We start from the raw sequence: 23,051 nt of genomic DNA on the forward strand, positions 1-23,051 counted from the left end.
GTAATATAACAAGTGCAATATGCAAGTATGTAGGAATCAATGCACAGTTCACACAAGTGTTTGCTTCTTGAGGTGGAGAGAAATAGGTGAACTGACTCAACATAAAAGTAAAAGAAAGGTCCTTCAAAGAGGAAAGCATCGATTGCTATATTTGTGCTAGAGCTTTTGTTTTGAAAATATGAAACAATTTTGTCAACGGTAGTAATAAAGCATATGTATCATGTAAATTATATCTTACAAGTTGCAAGCCTCATGCATAGTATACTAATAGTGCCCGCACCTTGTCCTAATTAGCTTGGACTACCGGATCATCGCAATACACATGTTTTAACCAAGTGTCACAATGGGGTACCTCCATGCCGCCTGTACAAAGGTCTAAGGAGAAAGCTCGCATTTTGGATTTCTCGCTTTTGATTATTCTCAACTTAGACATCCATACCGGGACAACATGGACAATGAGATAATGGACTCCTCTTAAATGCATAAGCATGTGGCAACAATTATTATTCTCATATGAGATTGAGGATATATGTCCAAAGCTGAAACTTCCACCATGAATCATGGCTTTAGTTAGCGGCCCAATGTTCTTCTCTAACAATATGTATGCTCCAACCATAAAGGTGGTAGATCTCTCTTACTTCGGACAAGACGGACATGCATAGCAACTCACATGATATTCAACAAAGAATAGTTGATGGCGTCCCCGAGAAAACATGGTTATCGCACAACAAGCAACTTAATAAGAGATAAAGTGCATAAGTACATATTCAATACCACAATTGTTTTTAAGCTATTTGTCCCATGAGCTATATATTGTAAAGGTGAATGATGGAATTTTAAAGGTAGCACTCAAGCAATTTACTTTGGAATGGCGGATAAATACCATGTAGTAGGTAGGTATGGTGGACACAAATGGCATAGTAGTTGGCTCAAGGATTTTGGATGCATGAGAAGTATCCCCTCTCGATACAAGGTTTAGGCTAGAAAGGTTATTTGAAACAAACACAAGGATGAACCGGTGCAGCAAAACTCACATAAAAGACATATTGAAAACATTATAAGACTCTACACCGTCTTCCTTGTTGTTCAAAACTCAATACTAGAAATTATCTAGACTTTAGAGAGACCAAATATGCAAACCAAATTTTAGCTAGCTCTAGGTGTTTCTTCATTAATAGGTGCAAAGTATATGATGCAAGAGCTTAAACATGAGCACAACAATTGCCAAGTATCACATTATCCAAGACATTTTACCAATTACTACATGTAGCATTTTCCGTTTCCAACCATATAAAAATGAACGAAGCAGTTTTAACCTTCGCCATGAACATTAAAAGCTAAGAACACATGTGTTCATATGAACCAGCGGAGCGTGTCTCTCTCCCACACAAGCATTTATTCAAACAAAAACAAAAACAAAAACAAACGAGACGCTCCAAGTAAAGTACATAAGATGTGACCGAATAAAAATATAGTTTCAAGGGAGGAACCTGATAAATTTGTCGATGAAGAAGGGGGTGCCTTGGGCATCCCCAAGCTTAGACGCTTGAGTCTTCTTGAAATATGCAGGGGTGAACCACCGGGGCATCCCCAAGCTTAGAGCTTTCACTCTTCTTGATCATAGTATATCATCCTCCTCTCTTGACCCTTGAAAACTTCCTCCACACCAAACTCGAAACAAACTCATTAGAGGGTTAGTGCATAATCAAAAACTCACATGTTCAGAGGTGACACAATCATTCTTAACACTTCTGGACATTGCTCAATGCTACTCGGAAGGTAATGGAACAAAGAAATCCACCCAACACAGCGAAAGAAGCAATGCGAAATAAAAGGCAGAATCTGTCAAAACAGAACAGTCCGTAAAGACGAATTTTAAAAGGGCACCAGACTTGCTCAAATGAAAATGCTCAAATTGAATGAAAGTTGCGTACATATCTGAGGATCACTCACGTAAATTGGCATAATTTTCTGAGTTACCTACAGGGAATTAGGCCCAGATTCGTGACAGACAGAAATCTGTTTCTGCGCAGTAATCCAAATCTAGTATTGACTTTACTATCAAAGACTTTACTTGGCACAACAAAACACAAAACTAAGATAAGGAGAGGTTGCTACAGTAGTAAAAAACTTCCAAGACACAAATATAAAATAAAGTATTGTAGCAAAATAACACATGGGTTATCTCCCAAGAAGTTCTTTCTTTATAGCCATTAAGATGGGCTCAGCAGTTTTAATGATGCACTCGCAAGAAATAGTAGTTGAAGCAAAAGAGAGCATCAAGAGGCAAATTCAAAACACATTTAAGTCTAACATGCTTCCTATGAAGAGGCATCTTGTACACAAATGAATTCATGAAGAACAAAGTGACAAGCATAGGAAGATAAAACAAGTGTAGCGTCAAAAATTTCAGCACATAGAGAGGCATTTTAGTAACATGAAAAATTTTACAACCATATTTTCCTCTCTCATAATAACTTTCAGTAGCAAAATGAGCAAACTCAACAATATAACTATCACATAAAGCATTCTTATCATGAGTCTCATGCATAAAATTATTACTCTCCACATAAGCATAATCAATTTTATTAGTAATAGTGGGAGCAAATTCAACAAAGTAGCTATCATTATTATTCTCATCAAGTCTAGGAGGCATAGTATAATCACAACAAAATTTACTCTCCATAGTAGGTGGCACCAAAAGACCACTATCATTATAATCATCATAAATAGGAGGCAAAGTATCATCAAAGAAAATTTTCTCCTCAATGCTTGGGGGACTAAAAAGATCATGAAAACCAGCTTCCCCAAGCTTAGAAATTTCTATATCATTATCAACAATGGTGTTCAAAGCGTTCATACTAATATTACTACCAGCATGCAAATAAGATTTCATAGGTTTTTTAATTTTCGCATCAAACAATCCATGTTTTAAATCAGGAAATAGAATAAGAAGCTCATTCTTGTCCATTATGCCAAACTAGTGTAAACAAGAAACAAAAAGATGCAATTGCAGGATCTAAAGGAAATAGCTTCGAGTACTTACAACGGCGAAAATAGCTTAGTAGCCGAGATCCGGAGTGTGAGTACCTTTTACCTTTCCTCCCGGCAACGGCGCCGGAAAATAGCTTGATGTCTACGGGTGCTTCTATTCTTGTAGACAGTGTTGGGCCTCCAAGAGCGAGAGGTTTGTAGAACGGCGAGCAAGTTTCCCTTAAGTGGATCACCCAAGGTTTATCGAACTCAGGGAGGAAGAGGTCAAAGATATCCCTCTCATGCAACCCTGCAGCCACAAAGCAAGAAGTCTCTTGCGTCTAAGCTTGGGGATGCCCAAGGCATCCCCTTCTTCATCGACAAATTTATCAGGTTCCTCCCTTGAAACTATATTTTTATTCGGTCACATCTTATGTACTTTACTTGGAGCGTCTGTTTGTTTTTGTTTTTGTTTTTGTTTGAATAAATGCTTGTGTGGGAGAGAGACACGCTCCGCTGGTTCATATGAACACATGTGTTCTTAGCTTTTAATGTTCATGGCGAAGGTTAAAACTGCTTTGCACCCATTAATGAAGAAACACTTAGAGCTTGCTAATTTGGTTTGCATATTTGGTTTCTCTAGAGTCTAGATAATATCTAGTATTGAGTTTTGAACAATAAGGAAGACGGTGTGGAATCTTATAATGTTTACAATATGTCTTTTATGTGAGTTTTGCTGTACCGTTCATTCTTGTGTTTCTTTCAAATAACCTTGCTAGCCTAAACCTTGTATCGAGAGGGATTACTTCTCATACATCCAAAATCCTTGAGCCAACCACTATGCCATTTGTGTCCACCATACCTACCTACTACATGGTATTTATCCGCCATTCCAAAGTAAATTGCTTGAGTGCTACCTTTAAAATTCCATCATTCACCTTTGCAATATATAGCTCATGGGACAAATAGCTTAAAAACTATTGTAGTATTGAATATGTACTTATGCACTTTATCTCTTATTAAGTTGCTTATTGTGCGATAACCATGTTTACGGGGACGCCATCAACTATTCTTTGTTGAATATCATGTGAGTTGCTATGCATGTCCGTCTTGTCTGAAGTAAGAGAGATCTACCACCTTAATGGTTGGAGCATACATATTGTTAGAGAAGAGCATTGGGCCGCTAACTAAAGCCATGATTCATGGTGGAAGTTTCAGTTTTGGACATATATCCTCAATCTCATATGAGAATAATAATTGTTGCAACATGCTTATGCATTAAAGAGGAGTCCATTATCTGTTGTCCATATTGTCCCGGTATGGATGTCTAAGTTGAGAATAATCAAAAGCGAGAAATCCAAAATGCGAGCTTTCTCCTTAGACCTTTGTACGAGGCGGCATGGAGGTACCCCATTGTGACACTTGGTTAAAACATGTGTATTGCGATGATCCGGTAGTCCAAGCTAATTAGGACAAGGTGCGGGCACTATTAGTATACTATGCATGAGACTTGCAACTTGTAAGATATAATTTACATAACTCATATGCTTTATTACTACCGTTGACAAAATTGTTTCATGTTTTCAAAATAAAAGCTCTAGCACAAATATAGCAATCGATGCTTTCCTCTTTGAAGGACAATTCTTTTTATTTTTATGTCGAGTCAGTTCACCTATCTCTCTCCACCTCAAGAAGCAAACACTTGTGTGAATTGTGCATTGATTCCTACATACTTGCATATTGCACTTGTTATATTACTCTATGTTGACAATTATCCATGAGATATACATGTTACAAGTTGAAAGCAACCGCTGAAACTTAATCTTCCTTTGTGTTGCTTCAATACCTTTACTTTGATTTATTGCTTTATGAGTTAACTCTTATGCAAGACTTATTGATGCTTGTCTTGAAGTACTATTCATGAAAAGTCTTTGCTTTATGATTCACTTGTTTACTCATGTCATTACCATTGTTTTGATCGCTGCATTCATTACATATGTTTACAAATAGTATGATCAAGGTTATGATGGCATGTCACTTCAGAAATTATCTTTGTTATCGTTTTACTCGCTCGGGACGAGCAGAACTAAGCTTGGGGATGCTGATACGTCTCCGACGTATCGATAATTTCTTATGTTCCATGCCACATTATTGATGATATCTACATGTTTTATGCACACTTTATGTCATATTCGTGCATTTTCCGGAACTAACCTATTAACAAGATGCCGAAGAGCCGGTTCGTTGTTTTCTGTTGTTTTTGGTTTCAGAAATCCTAGTAACGAAATATTCTCGGAATTGGACGAAATCAAAACCCAGGGTCCTATTTTGCCACGAAGCTTCCGGAAGACCGAAGAGGAGTCGAAGTGGGGCCACGAGGGGCCGCCACCATAGGGCGGCGCGGCCCGGGCTCCGGCCGCGCCGACCTATGGTGTGGGGCCCTCGTGTGGCCCCCCACGTTGCCCTTCCGCCTACTTAAAGCCTCCGTCGCGAAAACCCCGGTACCGAGAACCACGATACGGAAAACCTTATCGAGACGCCGTCGCCGCCAATCCCATCTCGGGGGATTCGGAGATCTCCTCCGGCACCCCGCCGAGAGGGGATTCATCTCCCGGAGGACTCTTCACCGCCATGGTCGCCTCCGGAGTGATGAGTGAGTAGTTCACCCCCGGACTATGGGTCCATAGCAGTAGCTAGATGGTTGTCTTCTCCTCATTGTGCTTCATTGTTGGATCTTGTGAGCTGCCTAACATGATCAAGATCATCTATCCGTAATGCTATATGTTGTGTTTGTCGGGATCCGATGGATAGAGAATACCATGTTATGTTAATTATCAAGTTATTACCTATGTGTTGTTTATGATCTTGCATGCTCTCCGTTATTAGTAGAGGCTCGGCCAAGTTTTTGCTCTTAACTCCAAGAGGGAGTATTTATGCTCGATAGTGGGTTCATGCCTCCATTGATACCTGGGACAACGACGGAAAGTTCTAAGGTTGTGTTGTGTTGTTGCCACTAGGGATAAAACATTGATGCTATGTCTAAGGATGTAGTTGTTGATTACATTACGCACCATACTTAATGCAATTGTCTGTTGCTTTGCAACTTAATACTGGAAGGGGTTCGGATGATAACCTGAAGGTGGACTTTTTAGGCATAGATGCAGTTGGATGGCGGTCTATGTACTTTGTCGTAATGCCTAATTAAATCTCACTATATTTATCATGTCATGTATGTGCATTGTTATGCCCTCTCTATTTGTCAATTGCCCGACTGTAATTTGTTCACCTAACATGTTTTTATCTTATGGGAGAGACACCTCTAGTGAACTGTGGACCCCGGTCCATTCTTTTATACCTGAAATACAAATCTGCTGCAATACTTGTTCTTTACTTGTTTTCTTGCAAACAATCATCTTCCACACAATACGGTTAATCCTTTGTTACAGCAAGCCGGTGAGATTGACAACCTCACTTGTTTCGTTGGGGCAAAGTACTTTGGTTGTGTTGTGCAGGTTCCACGTTGGCGCCGGAATCCCTGGTGTTGCGCCGCACTACATCCCGCCGCCATCAACCTTCAACGTGCTTCTTGGCTCCTCCTGGTTCGATAAACCTTGGTTTCTTTCTGAGGGAAAACTTGCTGCTGTGCGCATAATACCTTCCTCTTGGGGTTCCCAACGAACGTGTGAATTACACGCCATCATCGCCTCACAAGCCATCTACCATCTCACACCACTTATGGTCCCATCGGAAACTATCAAATTCATCAACAAGATCCAAAGAGCTTTCCTTTGGTCCGCCAAAGACACTACTACCGGTGCCAAGTGTAAGGTCAATTGGGACTTGGTGTGCCGCCCCAAGAAGTTGGGTGGTCTTGGCATCCTTCGGTGGCCTTGGTTTGAGTGGAAAGACCCCAACAAGATTTGAGTTGGTTACGGTAACCCTTGCAACAAAGATAATATGGATATCTTCTACGCCGCCACTTCCATCACTCTTGGGAATGGAAATAAAACGCCTTTTTGGCATGCCCCTTGGCTTGGAGGTAGGAAGCCTATTGATATTGCTCCGCTCATCTTCGACTCTTCCAAGAGGACAACTAGAAGGTTGCCCAAGCCCTTCATGAGCATGCTTGGATCGTCAAGATTGACTTGGGATGACCTTTTACCTCGGACCACCTTCGCCAATTCGTTGAGCTTTGGATGCTCCTGAATTCCATCACTCTTAGACACGACATCGATGATGACATCATTTGGAGGCTCACTTTGCATGGAGGCTACACCACCAAGTCGGCCTACGATTTGGGTCCACAGCCTCGGCCATGGATAAGTACATCTAGAAAGCTTGGGCTCCGCCAAAAGTTATTTTTTTCGCGTGGATTGCGAATCAAAAGTGCATTTGGATGGCGGACCGGCTTGAGAAGCGGGGGTGGCCAAATTGCGGTCTTTGCCCTCTTTGCAAGCAAGTCACGGAATCGGTGGATCACCTCTTCGTTCATTGCCGCTTTACCGTGCGCCTTTGGACTCGGGTTAGAGAATGGTTGGGCATCCCGGAGCTTGTTCCATCGCATTGGGCGGGTCTTTCTACTGAGGAATGGTGGAGAAGAATGTCGCATGATGCAACGGTCAACCGCAAAGCTATGGCTTCTCTCACCTTGTTAGTTTCTTGGGAGGTGTGGTGCGAGCGCAATGCAAGAGTTTTTCGTAACAAGCTTGCTCCCTCGCTTATAGTTTTTGATGAATTAAGTCTGAAGGTTGTGGGTTTTGGCGGGTACCAAGTGCTTGGGTGATTTCATGCCGGGAGAGTAAAACCGTGTAATATTTTTGGTGTTACAAAGTCTTGTAAACTTCAAACTTATCCTTAATTAATCGATAGGGGCAAAGTCTATTTGCCCCTGTTTCAAAAAATATATATATATCCCTAAAACCTAGCCCTCATGCAAACTTTTTTTGCGTCATATGATCTTACGAGACCCATCTCGTCCTTCTCTTTCCCTCCTTACTTACACACCAGAAGTGGCGAAGTAAGAAATTAATATGGTCGCATAAGTCCCTCAGAAGCTTGAACAAAGACATAGAAAATGTTGGAACCGCTTGGATAACTGATTTGATCAAAATATCTTTCCCACCCAAATTAATTGTCCAACTAGCCTAGAACCTTCTTCCAAACCTTCTCTCTTAAGTATTTGAAAACCCTACTCTTGGATTTTTCCACATCCGATGGCATACCAAGATATTTCTCACTCGGAGTCTCCCTCTGAAACCATCAATTCCTCCTTTATTTATTCACTCACTACATGTCAAAAACCCTTACTAAATAAAATCGACCGCTTTTGTATATTGATCCTTTAACTAGATGCATTGCAATACTCCGTCAGAAGGGTTTTGATCTCCACAGAACCATCGCTATAAGCTCGAAAGAATAGCAAGCTATCATCGTCAAAAACCAAATGGTTAACTGTTTGGGCCAACGATGGCACCTTTACTCCTGGGAGCGTTGGCCATTGATCTTTATATTTGACGAGACGTAAAAAAAGTTCCTCTCCTGCCAACAAGAACAAATAGAGTGAAATACCCCCCACCCCCTATCGAATACCTCAAGAGGGGGGAAACTCCTCCTGTGGGGTACCATTGAGAAGCACCGAGAAGGATATTATTGAAACCTGACACATAATCAACTCTACCCATGCACTGTTGAAACCCAGCTTCAACATGATAGCTTTTAAATAGCTCCATTCCATTCAGTCATATTCCTTGCTCATATCCAGCTTTAGAACATCTAATTAACCTGGGCTTCTTGGTCTTGTTATACTTCATAAAATGCAGGAACTCATAAGTTGTAATAATATTATCAGAAATCAATCTACTTGGGACAAAGGCCAATGGTTCCTCGGATAGCACCTAAGGCGGTGTCTTCTTTAGTCTGTTTGCATGAACTCATAACCCTACCCTTGGATTTTTTATATGATAGAGGGAGAAGAGGTATCGTTTTCAGATTAGGGTGAGGTTCGAATTTTTTTGCACTGAAATCTAATACCTCCAAAAACTCTATTTTCCTTATTAAATTTGAGGATTGTAAAAAATCGGTAAATGACCGTGGGCGTTGAATTCGAATGTAACTTTTCATGTAGATGTTTTTCATATAAAAAACCTTTCCAATGGATGTCGTATGCAAAATCTAGAGCTGTTTTGCCAAAACATTGCGTCATTTTACAAAATATGTCAAAATTCATGTTTTTTATTTTTTCTAGCTAGATTATGTAACATAGCTACATCTCAAAGGATTTTAAAATTTGCAGTTCCTATCATTTTGTTTTCTTTTAACCTAAAAATACGACCCATCGGGGGGGTGCGAATTCTGCCTACACATACCGCAGGGGCCAATATGGCGCTACGTTGGTGGTATACTGCTACCGCTGGCGTACCACTATATTGGTGCGCCGGGCGGTATGTGCAAACAGAAGATTTGACTTGTGGGCTACTTACCATCGGCACACAAAACGGCACACAAAAGTACAGGTACACCGGTGGTAACAGGTACAACCCGACGCGCTAAATAGGTGGTACACCAGCGATAAATAGCTGTTGGTGTACCACTTATTTGTTGTGTCGACGGTACATGTGAGGCTATAGGCCTTTTCCTAATACTCGTAGAGTCTTACCTCAACGAGAGGTCCTGAAGCTGGGCACATCCGTGCACATCTTAGTTCCTAGATACTCTATGTACCCCGCCTCACACTTTTCATCATCACCAGCCATCCCAATGGCTAATGTTAGAGAAAACCCACGGCAGATGCTAAGCGACTACCATGTAGAGAAGATTAATGAGATAGTGAAGATGAAGATGAAGCTTGCCGGGCTCTCCGAGCTATGATGGGAGCTTCAAGAAGAAACACCAAGATAAGGGGACGGCACGCTTGAAGGCTTTAGGGGCAATGAAAGAGAGGTTGAAGATGCAAGAGTACAAGGACCGTATGGACGGCAATGTAGGCTTGCGGAATTGCAGAGGTGTAGGCTTGTGCTCGAGCAAACGAGGTTGAGGAAAGAGACTGATAAGGAGATGAGGTGCAATAGAATTGAGGAAAACAGGTTCATGATAATGGATCCACGGAAGATGGATGGGGAGGCAACAGCCTTGTGGCCCTTGAGGCTTGATGATATCTTGGCTACAAGGAGTGTAGGGTCCTCTGGTGATTGGGTGATGCTAATGGGGGAACTTTGATGAATTTTCTTGATCTTGTTTGTTATTTATGCTATTGAATAGTGCCAATATCAGAGATTTCTTTATTGTGTATGTTATTGTGAAGAACATTTGTGATGACAGTTTTGTCTATTTTGGGTGATGAATGTTTCTATATTTTATTTTGATATCCGTACATCAAATAGAACTTGAAGAAGGAATAAATGAAAAAATGCAGAAAACTGAAATATATAGATCCAGTGCAGAACAGTTGACTTTGCGCTGATGCAAAGTCTGTAAAAACCATCAGGAACTGATAAGAGGAGTCTACAAAACAATTATAAAGGCCAGAAAAACAGGGTATCTGCTAGAGTTGTTCTAAATGTCAAGGCTTGAATCTGTCTCTTCGAACCACTACTTCGTTGCCATATGGTCAGAAAGATAAGTCGATGGAACAGTCATGACACTTTTATTCCAATTAGCATGCCTTAACCGTTAAACCGCTATCACCATTAACACAAAGAACTAACTTTTGATGATCTTCATCCAAACCATAGACACAAATGAGCCAACGCATGCAGAAGGAACCAGCCGAACACCAATGAGAAATAGTGCCAACAGCTAGGGCACTCTTCTGATTACCCAGAGTTGAAACTTGGAACACCTTACAAATCTTTCCATATATGTTTTTTGCAACTTGAAGAATAACAGGAAGAATAGCAAGCATTTTAATGAGTGAACAATAGAGGTCGCTATTCCTCAGAAAATCATATTTCCATTGACAGGCCCAAAGGGAAAGGACCACTTGACTAAAATTGTCACTGGTGTACAATTGCTTTGTGGACTCAAATGAAAAATGTTCCAATTCTATATTAGTGCTCTTACTAACATAAATTGTCGGTACAACAATGGGTGACTACTTGATCAATTGCTATAAAAAAGGAAAATGAAAAATCCAAGTAAAACCAACTATCTTTTGGAAAAATGTATGAGAAGTACAGAACTCAGTGCATGTACACTTCCGGCAGCAAGAAAAAGAGTTTCTTCATAAATCAACAATCCTGGTAACAGCAGTGAGGACTGACTGAAAAATTACCATGCGTTGATACAATGGACTGAAAGCACCTGATTCAAGAAAATAAACACATAGCTGTAAGAAATCTATAGAAGCAGGAGCAGAAGACCACAGTTAGCTGAATGCAGGAGGAATGGCACAGTTTTAAAATGCACCTGAGCTTTTTGGGCATTCTTGGATACAGAGATAACTTATGCACCTATAAAGGAAGCACAGTGTTCTAACTAAAACTTTGGTTGCTCGAGGCACTTCTGAAAGAATCGGCTATCCTGCATCATGAAAGGAATCAATTAGTACAACAGAAACAAAACAGACATATGGGTATACTTACAGGAGTAAGAAATTCTGCCCGCACCTTAAACGCAAATGTGATATCTGAAATGTCAATCTGAAGAGTTACTCTCCTGAGTTTATCTTCCTTGGATTGCCCTAGCTTCAAGTATCCCTGAAATGCAAACTCCATAAACACTCAAAAATATTTTGGAGTATTGTTGATGCATATGGAGACATGGGTGTTTGCATACCTGATCGCTCAAAATCATGCACATGTTAGAAAATTCAAGCATCCCAACTGCTGGGACTTGGCTTGATCTGCAAATTTCTATGTATGATTTGTTGAGCTGTAACAAGATATATATCGATAGGTTAGAACTTCAAAAATGTACAGATTGGTGTGATCAAGTGTGTTCTTTCAGAATATCACTGAGCAAATATTACCTCTCCTAGAGTAGTAGCCTTTTTCTTGCAATGCTGAAAGGTATTTGCCAATGCACACAGTACCATCTGGCCAACCAACATGGCATGTGTGATTACGAAATTTCAGGAACAAATTGTAGCAAAAGCTACTTTAACTGGAAGATGGCGTGATAAATCGGTCATTATTACCTGTTGGTGTTGGGGAAGACACAGTATGCTATTTACTACCACTGGCTTGAATACCTTTGACAAGGCAGTATCCATATGGTCAAATGTCACCTGTAAGGACAACGAAGAAAATGGGTTTATCACCAGTGAAGTTAAGAATTAGGAAGCGGTAATCTTCTCAACAGAGCATTGAACTCATTGGCAATAGCAATTGCATCAGATACAGGCATACAGCAAAAGCATGTAGTTCACTGCTAGCCAGATTATTTAGTACACTATTCTTTCAAAAGATTTAGAACAGGAAAAGAGGTTCAACTTTCAATCCTAATCATTGATGTTGTTCCATAGATAGCCAGACCACATTCACTTCAACACAGTAGAAATGTAGAATGTGGCCCAGCAGATGAACTAAAGGCACAAGTTAGAACGATGTGCATGCCAAGGTCTGGTTTGGCCTGGATGTGTAGACAACCTAATTTACATTTAAACAGTCTTCACACAAAAAGAATAAGATGAGGTAGTAACGAACTTACAACTCCAAATCCTTGTTTGGAAGAATCTTGTAGTCTTGATTCAAATACCTCCACAGCACTCCTGGAATAGATAATAGGAAAAATAATCATTTTAAGGTGTACAGAAGCATCGACCATATCCAGAATTGTTTAAATAAAGGATATGTGTTTATGTTTTATCAGCTCTAATAATGGATGCAGCAGATTCCAAAGTAATATGATTGTGCAAGAGAAGTAAATTACCTGCAGACACCAAGAGCTTTTCTCATGTCTCCAGAGGCTGCTGCTACTTTCTGGTAGAAGAATAATGCAATAAAGTTAACAACTAAGTGTATAGCATATTCTCATTAGCCACATCCTAGGATTTCCCTACACAAAAATGTATACTCACTCACAGAAAAATGCTGCCTGTTTATGGATAATTGGACTTACCCTAGCACAAAATTCAATGGCCAGTGGTTCAAAAACATCATAATCAAGAGCCTGCATTAGTAACACCATACAAAGTTACATCCAGTGAACAGTTAAGTTAAATAATGTGCAACACCTGTATGTCTGCATTGGTCATGTGGCAAACGAATTACCTTTAACCTATGATTAATTATGTTGGAAATTTGATCCTTGGAATAAGCACGGAAGGTTATAACAAGTGGCTTGCCTGTAAATTATGCCATAATGCCAATGACGGATTAGTTTCATGCATGTAACAACAAACTCTTTAGGTAGTAAATTAAAGGAGGCATTGGATTTTCACTACACAAATATGGTAAGAGTGCTCACAATTTAAGGATTCAAGCTTTGGAAGAAACCGGTCTGCTAAGTCTATGGCATTTGCAATTCCTGAAAACACAGCCAACTATCAGTGAGCAAAACATACTGAGTCCTGAATAAAACAATTACTTTTCTATGGAGCTAAAACTTTGTAGTGTAGGTATGATATCCTGTTAAAACCTGACCTATTAGTATGCATCTCGAGAATTGGTGGGTGGTGAGCATGAAAAGGTCATGTAGCACAGCCCGGTCTCTTGTTATAAGATAGTCCATCTCATCCACAACAACCAACCTGGCAACCAGTGACACGCAGATCAGATAGCAGGAACAAAATGGCAAGAAAAACTGCGTCGTATGAGTGGGTACAGATAGTTCTTACAGCATCCTTCTTGGAGCAGACTCTTTGTGGGAAAACATGCTCTGCAGTTGCTGAAGTGGTGATAATTTTCCACTCCCCTTCTTCCGAACCTGGAACTTTGCTAGTATCTGCATTGAAACCTCTATTAGCACAACATGGTCGATCAGTTTAGGGATCAATAGGTAGATTGTGTCCATAATTTGGCAACCAACCATGTGTACCTTACTAAAAATGTCAGATGTGCTTCCTAGGTTGGTGCAATTGATCGACAACTCATCAGGTGTCTCCAGTCCCATCTGAACAACATTAATGTCAGAAACTTCGAGAATGTATCCTCTCTGGATCAGGAAATTTGGTCGAAAACTGCAAATTCCTAATATACCTCGTCAGCCCAGCGCGACACTCTCTCCTTGACCTTGTTAATCGACAGTGTCTTCCCGGTGCCGGGGCACCCGCACACGTAGAGGCTCCCGGCCCTCTCCTGCTCGACGCAGGCCTTGCAGAACTCGAACACGCGCCTCTGCTCGTCGTCCCGGCAGACCACGCCGCACGAGGGGACCGTAGCCACGTGCAACGCCTCCTTGACCGCCTGCATCTGCGCCGGGTCTGCAGGACAAGGTGGTTCGTTTCCCGTCGTCAGACTCAGACCCAAACGAGGCGACGCGGATTGTGAGCGAAGTGAGAGATGTTAGAGAGACTTGCCTCGTGGGTTCCACCTGGGCTTCTCCGCCGCGACGAGGTCGCCGTAGAGACGCTTCCGGGAGGACTTTGGCGACGCCGAGAGCATCTTCGGGGTGTCCATCTGCGATGGTCGAGCAGTTGGTGCGCATTGGGGTGAGATGCGATTGGTAGTTGAGCGGCGGTTACGCAGATCCGGGTGTGGTGGGGGGCAGGGGAACTTACGGGTCCGGCGCCGGCGAGCGGGGACGTGTGCGGGGCGGTGAACTGCGCCGAATCGGCCGAGTCGGATGCGCGGCGAGGGGTGAGCCGGCGCTTGGCGCTGCGCGGGGTGGTGGCGGCCGTCGGGGAGGGGGTGGCCGCCGGCGCTGGGCTCAGCGTGGCGCTGCGGAGCGTCGGCATCGGGAGAGAGTTGGGAATTGGCGGGAGGATTGGGAGAGGAGTGAGATTTGGGAGGGAATTGGGGAGGAACTGGGTGGGGTTGAAGAAGGGGTGGGAAGAAAAGGGCGCGGCGGGAGCGGGATGGACTTCGCGCGCCAAGGGGTTTTGGACTTCGCGCGGGAACGGCAGCGTAAGAACGTGCGCTGAGTGCTTTGGTAATTGTACAGAAAAGGAAAGCTTGGCGCAGCATGAAAATGTGTATAGTTTTAAAAAAAGATAAATACATGGGACACCGACAAACTTGTCTTTCATTTGCAAATACCCAATAATAACTTGCAAAATTGTGGTGGCCCTTTAAATTGGTTAGCGGTGTAAGAAACATCATTTTAGTACACGTTGAATGGTTTGCTTTCATGCTGGGAAGTTGGAGATGCTTGAGATTTGGGAGGGAATTGGAGAGTAATTGGGTGTGGTTGAGGGAGCGAAGGGGTCTGAAGAAAAGACCGTGGCGGGATGTAGGGGCGTTTGAGCGCGCCAAGAGGTTTTGGACTTCGGACTTCGGTGCGTTGATGTTAGGGCAGTAGTAAAACCGATGACTAAAAACCGAATCCAAAAAAGGACTAAAACTAAAAAGATTAGTAAAAGTTGGACAATAAAAATTTACAAACCAAATTTTGTTCGACACTTCGATTATTAGTTTCAACCGTTAGGGCAGTAGTAAAATCGATGACTAAAAACCGAATCCAAAAAAAGACTAAAACTAAAAAGATTAGTAAAAGTTGGACAACAAAAAATTTACAAACCAAATTTTGTTCGACACTTCGATTATTAGTTTCAACCGAATAGACCGAACTTTACCTGAAACTCCTTCAATCTCCACAACTATATGACATGTGCAAACTGTGGTATTGTGTTGAATATCGATCAGGTTGCAAATAGAAGAATGTGATGAAGATCAAGTGATAAGTATATCTTGAAGAAGAAAATTAGGTGAGCTCTTGAAGAAGAATGTGATGAATAGACCGAACTTTACCAGAGACTCCTTCAATCTCCACAACTATATGACATGTGTAAATTGTGGTATTGTGTTGAATATCGATCAAACTTCTATAGCGTGGGTTTTTTTATATTGTTGAATGTTTATTCCTACCAATTGAAAATAATGCATGCATCAAAAAGATGTCTAAAATACAGTTGGAATGCAGCAACTTTTACTAAGTATAATATCCAAGTTTTGTGTTGACAACATCACCACATGACCTAGATTCTTGCGTACCTGAATATGATGATTAGTAAAACTAGCAAGTATATTTCGGTCTTCATTTCTACAAAATTGAATTTAAAATAGACCAAATTACAAACTTCGATTGTTGGTGACCGAACATCCCCATTCCTAGTTGACGGATTTCGTACCTTACTTTTTCTTTTTGTAATTGTATTCACAAAAGGAAAATATGGTACCGCGTGAGAAAACCAAATCGGTTTTTTCTCTATTCTTATCCTATAGAATCAACTTATTACATTTGTATAGTTTTCTAGAGGGGGGCATACTACACCATTTTTTTAGGAAGCAATCTCATGGTCCCAAACATCCGTGCTTACCTGTTTTAAACAAAATAAGACTGCTTCAAAAGTAAAGAAAGAAAATATAACATAATCAAGCATCCTAAGGCAACGTTCTTATCGATAATGAGGCGCATGTCGTGACTTCATCAATCTCGAGACTGAAAGTGCATCGAGCTCCCATGTGTGGCTTTGGTAATTAATGGTAATCCCTATGTACTAATGTTCGCATTGAGTCATATGTGTAGGAGTTATCCATAGGCAATGCTTGAACCATATGTTGGCTTCAAGGTTGCAAATAGAAGAATGTGATGAAGATCAAGTGATAAGTATATCTTGAAGAAGAAAATTAGGTGAGCTCTTATGTGTATCTTCAAGACATCAACAAGATGAAGAAATAAGGAATGGTGTGCAAGTTCAAGATGAGTCCTCCCGAGGAGATCATGAGCTTGAGCTTGCCATCCATATGGTGATCATGGACATATGAAGATGTGCCAAATAAGAAGCTCTCCCATTGTGGACTATGGGGGAGCACTCGCAAGACTTCCTCAAGAAAGCATTATCAAGAAAGGTGTTACATCTTGTTGCGGTCAAGATCATCATCACGCTCGGGTGGAATGCGCAAGATTAAGGTTTGGTCTTGATATGGTTTCTTTCTTACTAGTCTCATGGTTCAGTTGGGAGATCGGGTTATAGGTTAGTTGCCGCGCTATCAAAAGGCTCTCGATCGTATCATTTGGGATGAGCTCAAACCTTTAAACTCTTGCATATATTTCTTGGTTGTTATTTGGATATTATATATATGGTGTTTTAGAGATTGTTGTTATTTTTATGACAAGCTCCGGCTCATCGAAAACAGATTCTGCATGTATCTCTTGTTACATTCTCGAGTTTGGTGATTTTCTCGGTTTCTCATATTGAGAGGTTGTGCCTCCAACAATCATAGAAAATCATTTCACACTTGTTTCCATATTTTTGTGGGGGTAGCTCTTGTTGTCCTCTTTCCAACAAAATTGGTTTCATGTCATTCCGATTTCCCAAACTCAAGTTATTGCAGTTTTGATTTCAGCAGTTTCTGGAGTTTCCATACCGGAGATTCCGGTGTGCCTAGACCGGAGACTCCGGACCCATGGGCGGATACTCTGACCCCATAGGCGGAGTCTCCGGAGAAGTCCTCGGGGAAGTCCCCGGTCCCCTGTGCCTCACGTTTTGATGGGGGAGGGGGTCCGGAGTCTTTTCTGGCAGACCGGAGACTCCGGTGTCGTCTCGCCTAGGGCCGAAGACTTCGATGTTGACACCGGAGACTCTGGCTGTTGTTGGTCTACACCGACTCTATTTTTTGGAGGACTATATAAAGCATTCTTCCCCAAAATCTGCTCACTTCTCTTGCTCTCTCTCTCCTCCATTGCTAGCCTTGAGAAGCTTGCCTATCTCTCAATCCCTCCATGATTCTTGCCCCCTTTGAGGGAAAAGATAGAGGAGATCTATATCTACATTTCTACCAATCAAATCCCTCTTTTTGTGAGGGGAATCCTCCAGATCTAGATATTGGAGAAATTTTGTGTTCCTCCTTTGTTCTTCCTCTCTTATTCCCCCAATATCTCTAGTAGCTTTGTTGGAATTTGAGTGTGAAGGATTCAGACATATTAGTGGTGTTCTTGACATTGCATTTGGTGCATCGGTTTGTGTTCTCCACGATAACATGTGGAGGTGAAAGTTCGTGATATATTCACTTCGGGAGCTTGTTCCTCTTGGGTCTTTGAACCCTGGACGACTTAGTGGTATTTGTGGTGTTCTTGGGGCCTCCAATCAAGTTATGGAGAATCCTCAAGGGCAAGGCCTTCGTGAAGGTATATTGGGAGCCTCCAATTAAGTTGTGGAGATAGCCCCAAGATTTGTGCGGGTTCGGTGACCACCCTTAAGGTTCCATTGTGGATTGAGGGCTTCCCTTTTGGTGGGAAGGCTCGAGGAGAATATGATAAGTGATGTCTACGCACGCTTCTATTCATGTAGACAGTGTTGGGCCTCCAAGAGCAGAAGTTTGTAGAACAGCGGCAAGTTTCCCTTTAGTGAATCACCCAAGCACTACAAGAAAAGTTCTGATAGACAACGTCTCAAAATCGTCCGCTAAGGGGTATTTTTCGTCGCCTATGGGCCTAACCCGACGATATGGGTTCTGTTGTGGAAACTGCGTCAGGCAAAGTCCAACGACGTTTTTCGGTCCGTCGCGCTTGGGCGCCCTTCCGCCACGGAAAATCGGACCGTTGCGCAAGTGTTTCCGGGAGCCCGTTGACCGCCGACGTCATGCAACCGACACGTGGCGTACGCCGTTAACCGGCGGTTAACGGCGTTAACCGGCTGAAACCCCGTGGTAGATGGTAGGCCCACACGAGGCCCGCCACGTCTTAAGCGGGCCGGCCAGCTGACATAGTTTGACCAATCAACTATATAGCTGGGCTGGTCCATTAGTTACGTGGGCCGGGCCTAACCTCTAAGGTTGACTGGTCAAAACTTAAATGGGCCGGCCCATTTAACATGTGGGGTCCACCTTACGACTCATCGGGCCGGCCCAAGAAACAAGTGGGCCGGGCCGAAACACAGGTGGGTCCCACTTTTCTGTTAAAGGGCCGGCCCATTTAGTGTGTGGGGTCCACCGTGTAGCAAGTGGGCCGGGCCAAAAACACAGGTGGGTCCCACTTTCCAGTTAAAGGGTCGGCCCATTTAGTATGCGGGGTTGATGGCGTGTATTTCACACGTTCGTTGGGCAACCCCAAGAGGAAGGTATGATGCGCACAGCAGCAAGTTTTCCCTCAGAAAGAAACCAAGGTTTATCGAACCAGGAGGAGCCAAGAAGCACGTTGAAGGTTGATGGCGGCGGGATGTAGTGCGGCGCAACACCGGAGATTCCGGCGCCAACGTGGAACCTGCACAACACAACCAAAGTACTTTGCCCCAACGAAACAGTGAGGTTGTCAATCTCACCGGCTTGCTGTAACAAAGGATTAACCGTATTGTGTGGAAGATGATTGTTTGCAGAGAAAACAGTAGAAACAAGTATTGCGAGTAGATTGTATTTCGAGTAAAGAGAATTGGACCGGGGTCCACAGTTCACTAGAGGTGTCTCTCCCATAAGACGAACAACATGTTGGGTGAACAAATTACGGTTGGGCAATTGACAAATAAAGAGAGCATGACAATGCACATACATATCATGATGAGTATAGTGAGATTTAATTGGGCATTACGACAAAGTACATAGACCGCCATCCAAGTGCATCTATGCCTAAAAAGTCCACCTTCAGGTTATCATCCGAACCCCCTCCAGTATTAAGTTGCAAAGCAACAGACAATTGCATTGAGTATGGTGCGTAATGTAACTAGTGACTACATCCTTGAACATAGCACTAATGTTTTATCCCTAGTGGCAACGAGCACAACACAACCTTAGAACTTTCGTCACTCGTCCCGGGTGTCAATGCGGGCATGAACCCACTATCGAGCATAAGTACTCCCTCTTGGAGTTAAAAGCATCTACTTGGCCGGAGCATCTACTAGTAACGGAGAGCATGCAAGATCATAAACAACACATAAGCATAACTTTGATAATCAACATAACAAGTATTCTCTATTCATCGGATCCCAACAAACGCAACATATAGAATTACATATAGATGATCTTGATCATGATAGGCAGCTCACAAGATCCGACAATGATAGCACAATGGGGAGAAGACAACCATCTAGCTACCGCTATGGACCCATAGTCCAGGGGTAGACTACTCACTCATCACTCCGGAGGCGACCATGGCGGTGTAGAGTCCTCCGGGAGATGATTCCCCTCTCCGGCAGGGTGCCGGAGGCGATCTCCTGGATCCCCGAGATGGGATCGGCGGCGGCGGCGTCTCGGTAAGGTTTTCCGTATCGTGACTCTCGGTGTCGGGGGTTTCGTCACGGAGGCTTTAAGTAGGCGGAAGGGCAAGTCAAGAGGCGGCACGGGGGCCCACACCATAGGCCGGCGCGGCCGGGGAGGGCCGCGCCGCCCTAGGGTTTGGCCACCCCGTGGCCCCTCTTCGTCTCGTCTTCGGTCTTCGGAAGCTTCGTGAGAAAATAGGCACCAGGCTTTTATTTCGTCCAATTCCGAGAATATTTCTTTACTAGGATTTACGAAACCAAAAACAGCAGAAAACAGACAAGCGGCACTTCGGCATCTTGTTAATAGGTTAGTTCCGGAAAATGCACGAATATGACATAAAGTGTGCATAAAACATGTAGATAACATCAATAATGTGGCATGGAACACAAGAAATTATCGATACGTTGGAGACGTATCAGCATCCCCAAGCTTAGTTCTGCTCGTCCCGGCAGGGTAAAACGATAACAAAGATAATTTCCGGAGTGACATGCCATCATAATCTTGATCATACTATTTGTAAAGCATATGTAGTGAATGCAGCGATCAAAACAATGTGTATGGCATGAGTAAACAAGTGAATCATAAAGCAAAGACTTTTCATGAATAGCACTTCAAGACAAGCATCAATAAGTCTTGCATAAGAGTTAACTCATAAAGCAATAATTCAAAGCAAAGGTATTGAAGCAACACAAAAGAAGATTAAGTTTCAGCGGTTGCTTTCAACTTGTAACATGTATATCTCATGGATATTGTCAACATAGAGTAATATAATAAGTGCAATAAGCAAGTATGTAGGAATCAATGCACAGTTCACACAAGTGTTTGCTTCTTGAGGTGGATAGAAATAGGTGAACTGACTCAACATTGAAAGTAAAAGAATGGTCCTCATAGAGGAAAAGCATCGATTGCTATATTTGTGCTAGAGCTTTGATTTTGAAAACATGAAACAATTTTGTCAACGGTAGTAATAAAGCATATGCATCATGTAAATTATATCTTATAAGTTGCAAGCCTCATGCATAGTGTACCAATAGTGCCCGCACCTTGTCCTAATTAGCTTGGGTTAACACCGATCATCATTGCATAACATATGTTTCAACCAAGTGTCACAAAGGGGTACCTCTATGCCGCTTGTACAAGGGTCTAAGGATAAAGTTCGCATTGGATTTCTCGCTTTTGATCATTCTTCAACTTATACACCCATACCGGGACACCATAGACAACAGATAATGGACTCCTCTTTTAATGCTTAAGCATTCAACAACAGTTAATATTCTCATAAGAGATTGAGGTTTTATGTCCAAGCTGAAACTTCCACCATGATTCATGGCTTTAGTTAGCGGCCCAATGTTCTTCTCTAACAATATGCATACTCAAACCATTTGATTGTGAAAACCGCCCTTACTTCAGACAAGACGAACATGCATAGCAACTCACATGATATTCAACAAAGAGTAGATGGCGTTCCCCAGTAAACATGGTTATCGCACAACAAGCAACTTAATAAGAGATAAAGTGCATAATTACATATTCAATACCACAATAGTTTTTAAGCTATTTGTCCCATGAGCTATATATTGCAAAGGTGAATGATGGAATTTTAAAGGTAGCACTCAAGCAATTTACTTTGGAATGGCGGGAAAATACCATGTAGTATAGGTAGGTATGGTGGACACAAATGGCATAGTGGTTGGCTCAAGTATTTTGGATGCATGAGAAGTATTCCCTCTCGATACAAGGTTTAGGCTAGCAAGGCTTATTTGAAACAAACACAAGGATGAAACGGTGCAGCAAAACTCACATAAAAGACATATTGAAAACATTATAAGACTCTACACCGTCTTCCTTGTTGTTCAAACTCAAAACTAGAAATTATCTAGACCTTAGAGAAACCAAATATGCAAACCAAATTTTAGCATGCTTTATGTATTTCTTCATTAATGGGTGCAAAGCATATGATGCAAGAGCTTAAACATGAGCACAACAATTGCCAAGTATCACATTACCCAAGACATTTATAGCAATTACTACATCTATCATTTTCCAATTCCAACCATATAACAATTTAACGAAGGAGAAACTTCGCCATGAATATTATGAGTAGAAACTAAGGACATATTTTTCCATATGCTACAGCGGAGCATGTATCTCTCCCATAAAGTGAATGCTAGGATCCATTTTATTCAAACAAAACAAAAACAAAAACAAACCGACGCTCCAAGAAAAAGCACATAAGATGTGATGGAATAAAAATATAGTTTCAGGGGAGGAACCTGATAATGTTGTTGATGAAGAAGGGGATGCCTTGGGCATCCCCAAGCTTAGACGCTTGAGTCTTCTTGATATATGCAGGGGTGAACCACCGGGTGCATCCCCAAGCTTAGAGCTTTCACTCTCCTTGATCATGTTGCATCATACTCCTCTCTTGATCCTTGAAAACTTCCTCCACACCAAACTCGAAACAACTCATTAGAGGGTTAGTGCACAATATAAATTGACATATTCAGAGGTGACACAATCATTCTTAACACTTCTGGACATTGCATAATGCTACTGGACATTAGTGGATCAAAGAAATTCATCCAACATAGCGAAAGAGGCAATGCGAAATAAAAGGCAGAATCTGTCAAAACAGAACAGTTCGTATTGACGAATTTTAAAATGGCACCAGACTTGCTCAAACGAAAATGCTCAAATTGAATGAAAGTTGCGTGCATATCTGAGGATCATGCTCGTAAATTGGCGTAATTTTCTGAGCTACCTACAGGGAGGTGGACCCAAATTCGTGAC

General features: G+C 42.0%; 1 protein-coding gene across 1 annotated transcript; it reads right to left on the reverse strand.

Moving 5' to 3' along the window:
* Positions 1–11,390: 11,390 nt before the first annotated feature.
* Positions 11,391–14,806, reverse strand: LOC124658817 (cell division control protein 6 homolog). Its single transcript, XM_047196832.1, has 16 exons — positions 14,630–14,806; positions 14,429–14,528; positions 14,109–14,332; positions 13,948–14,010; positions 13,748–13,854; positions 13,554–13,660; positions 13,378–13,437; positions 13,182–13,255; positions 13,030–13,080; positions 12,841–12,890; positions 12,619–12,679; positions 12,107–12,196; positions 11,930–12,004; positions 11,746–11,844; positions 11,577–11,666; positions 11,391–11,490 (listed from the first exon to the last, which is right to left on the reverse strand). The coding sequence occupies exons 1-16, from the start codon at positions 14,804–14,806 to the stop codon at positions 11,446–11,448; spliced, it is 1,473 nt and encodes a 490-aa protein (XP_047052788.1). The 3' UTR covers positions 11,391–11,445.
* Between the last annotated feature and the right edge of the window lie 8,245 nt (positions 14,807–23,051).

This window comes from Lolium rigidum, chromosome 6 (genome assembly GCF_022539505.1).
Source record: "Lolium rigidum isolate FL_2022 chromosome 6, APGP_CSIRO_Lrig_0.1, whole genome shotgun sequence".
NCBI lineage: Eukaryota > Viridiplantae > Streptophyta > Magnoliopsida > Poales > Poaceae > Lolium > Lolium rigidum.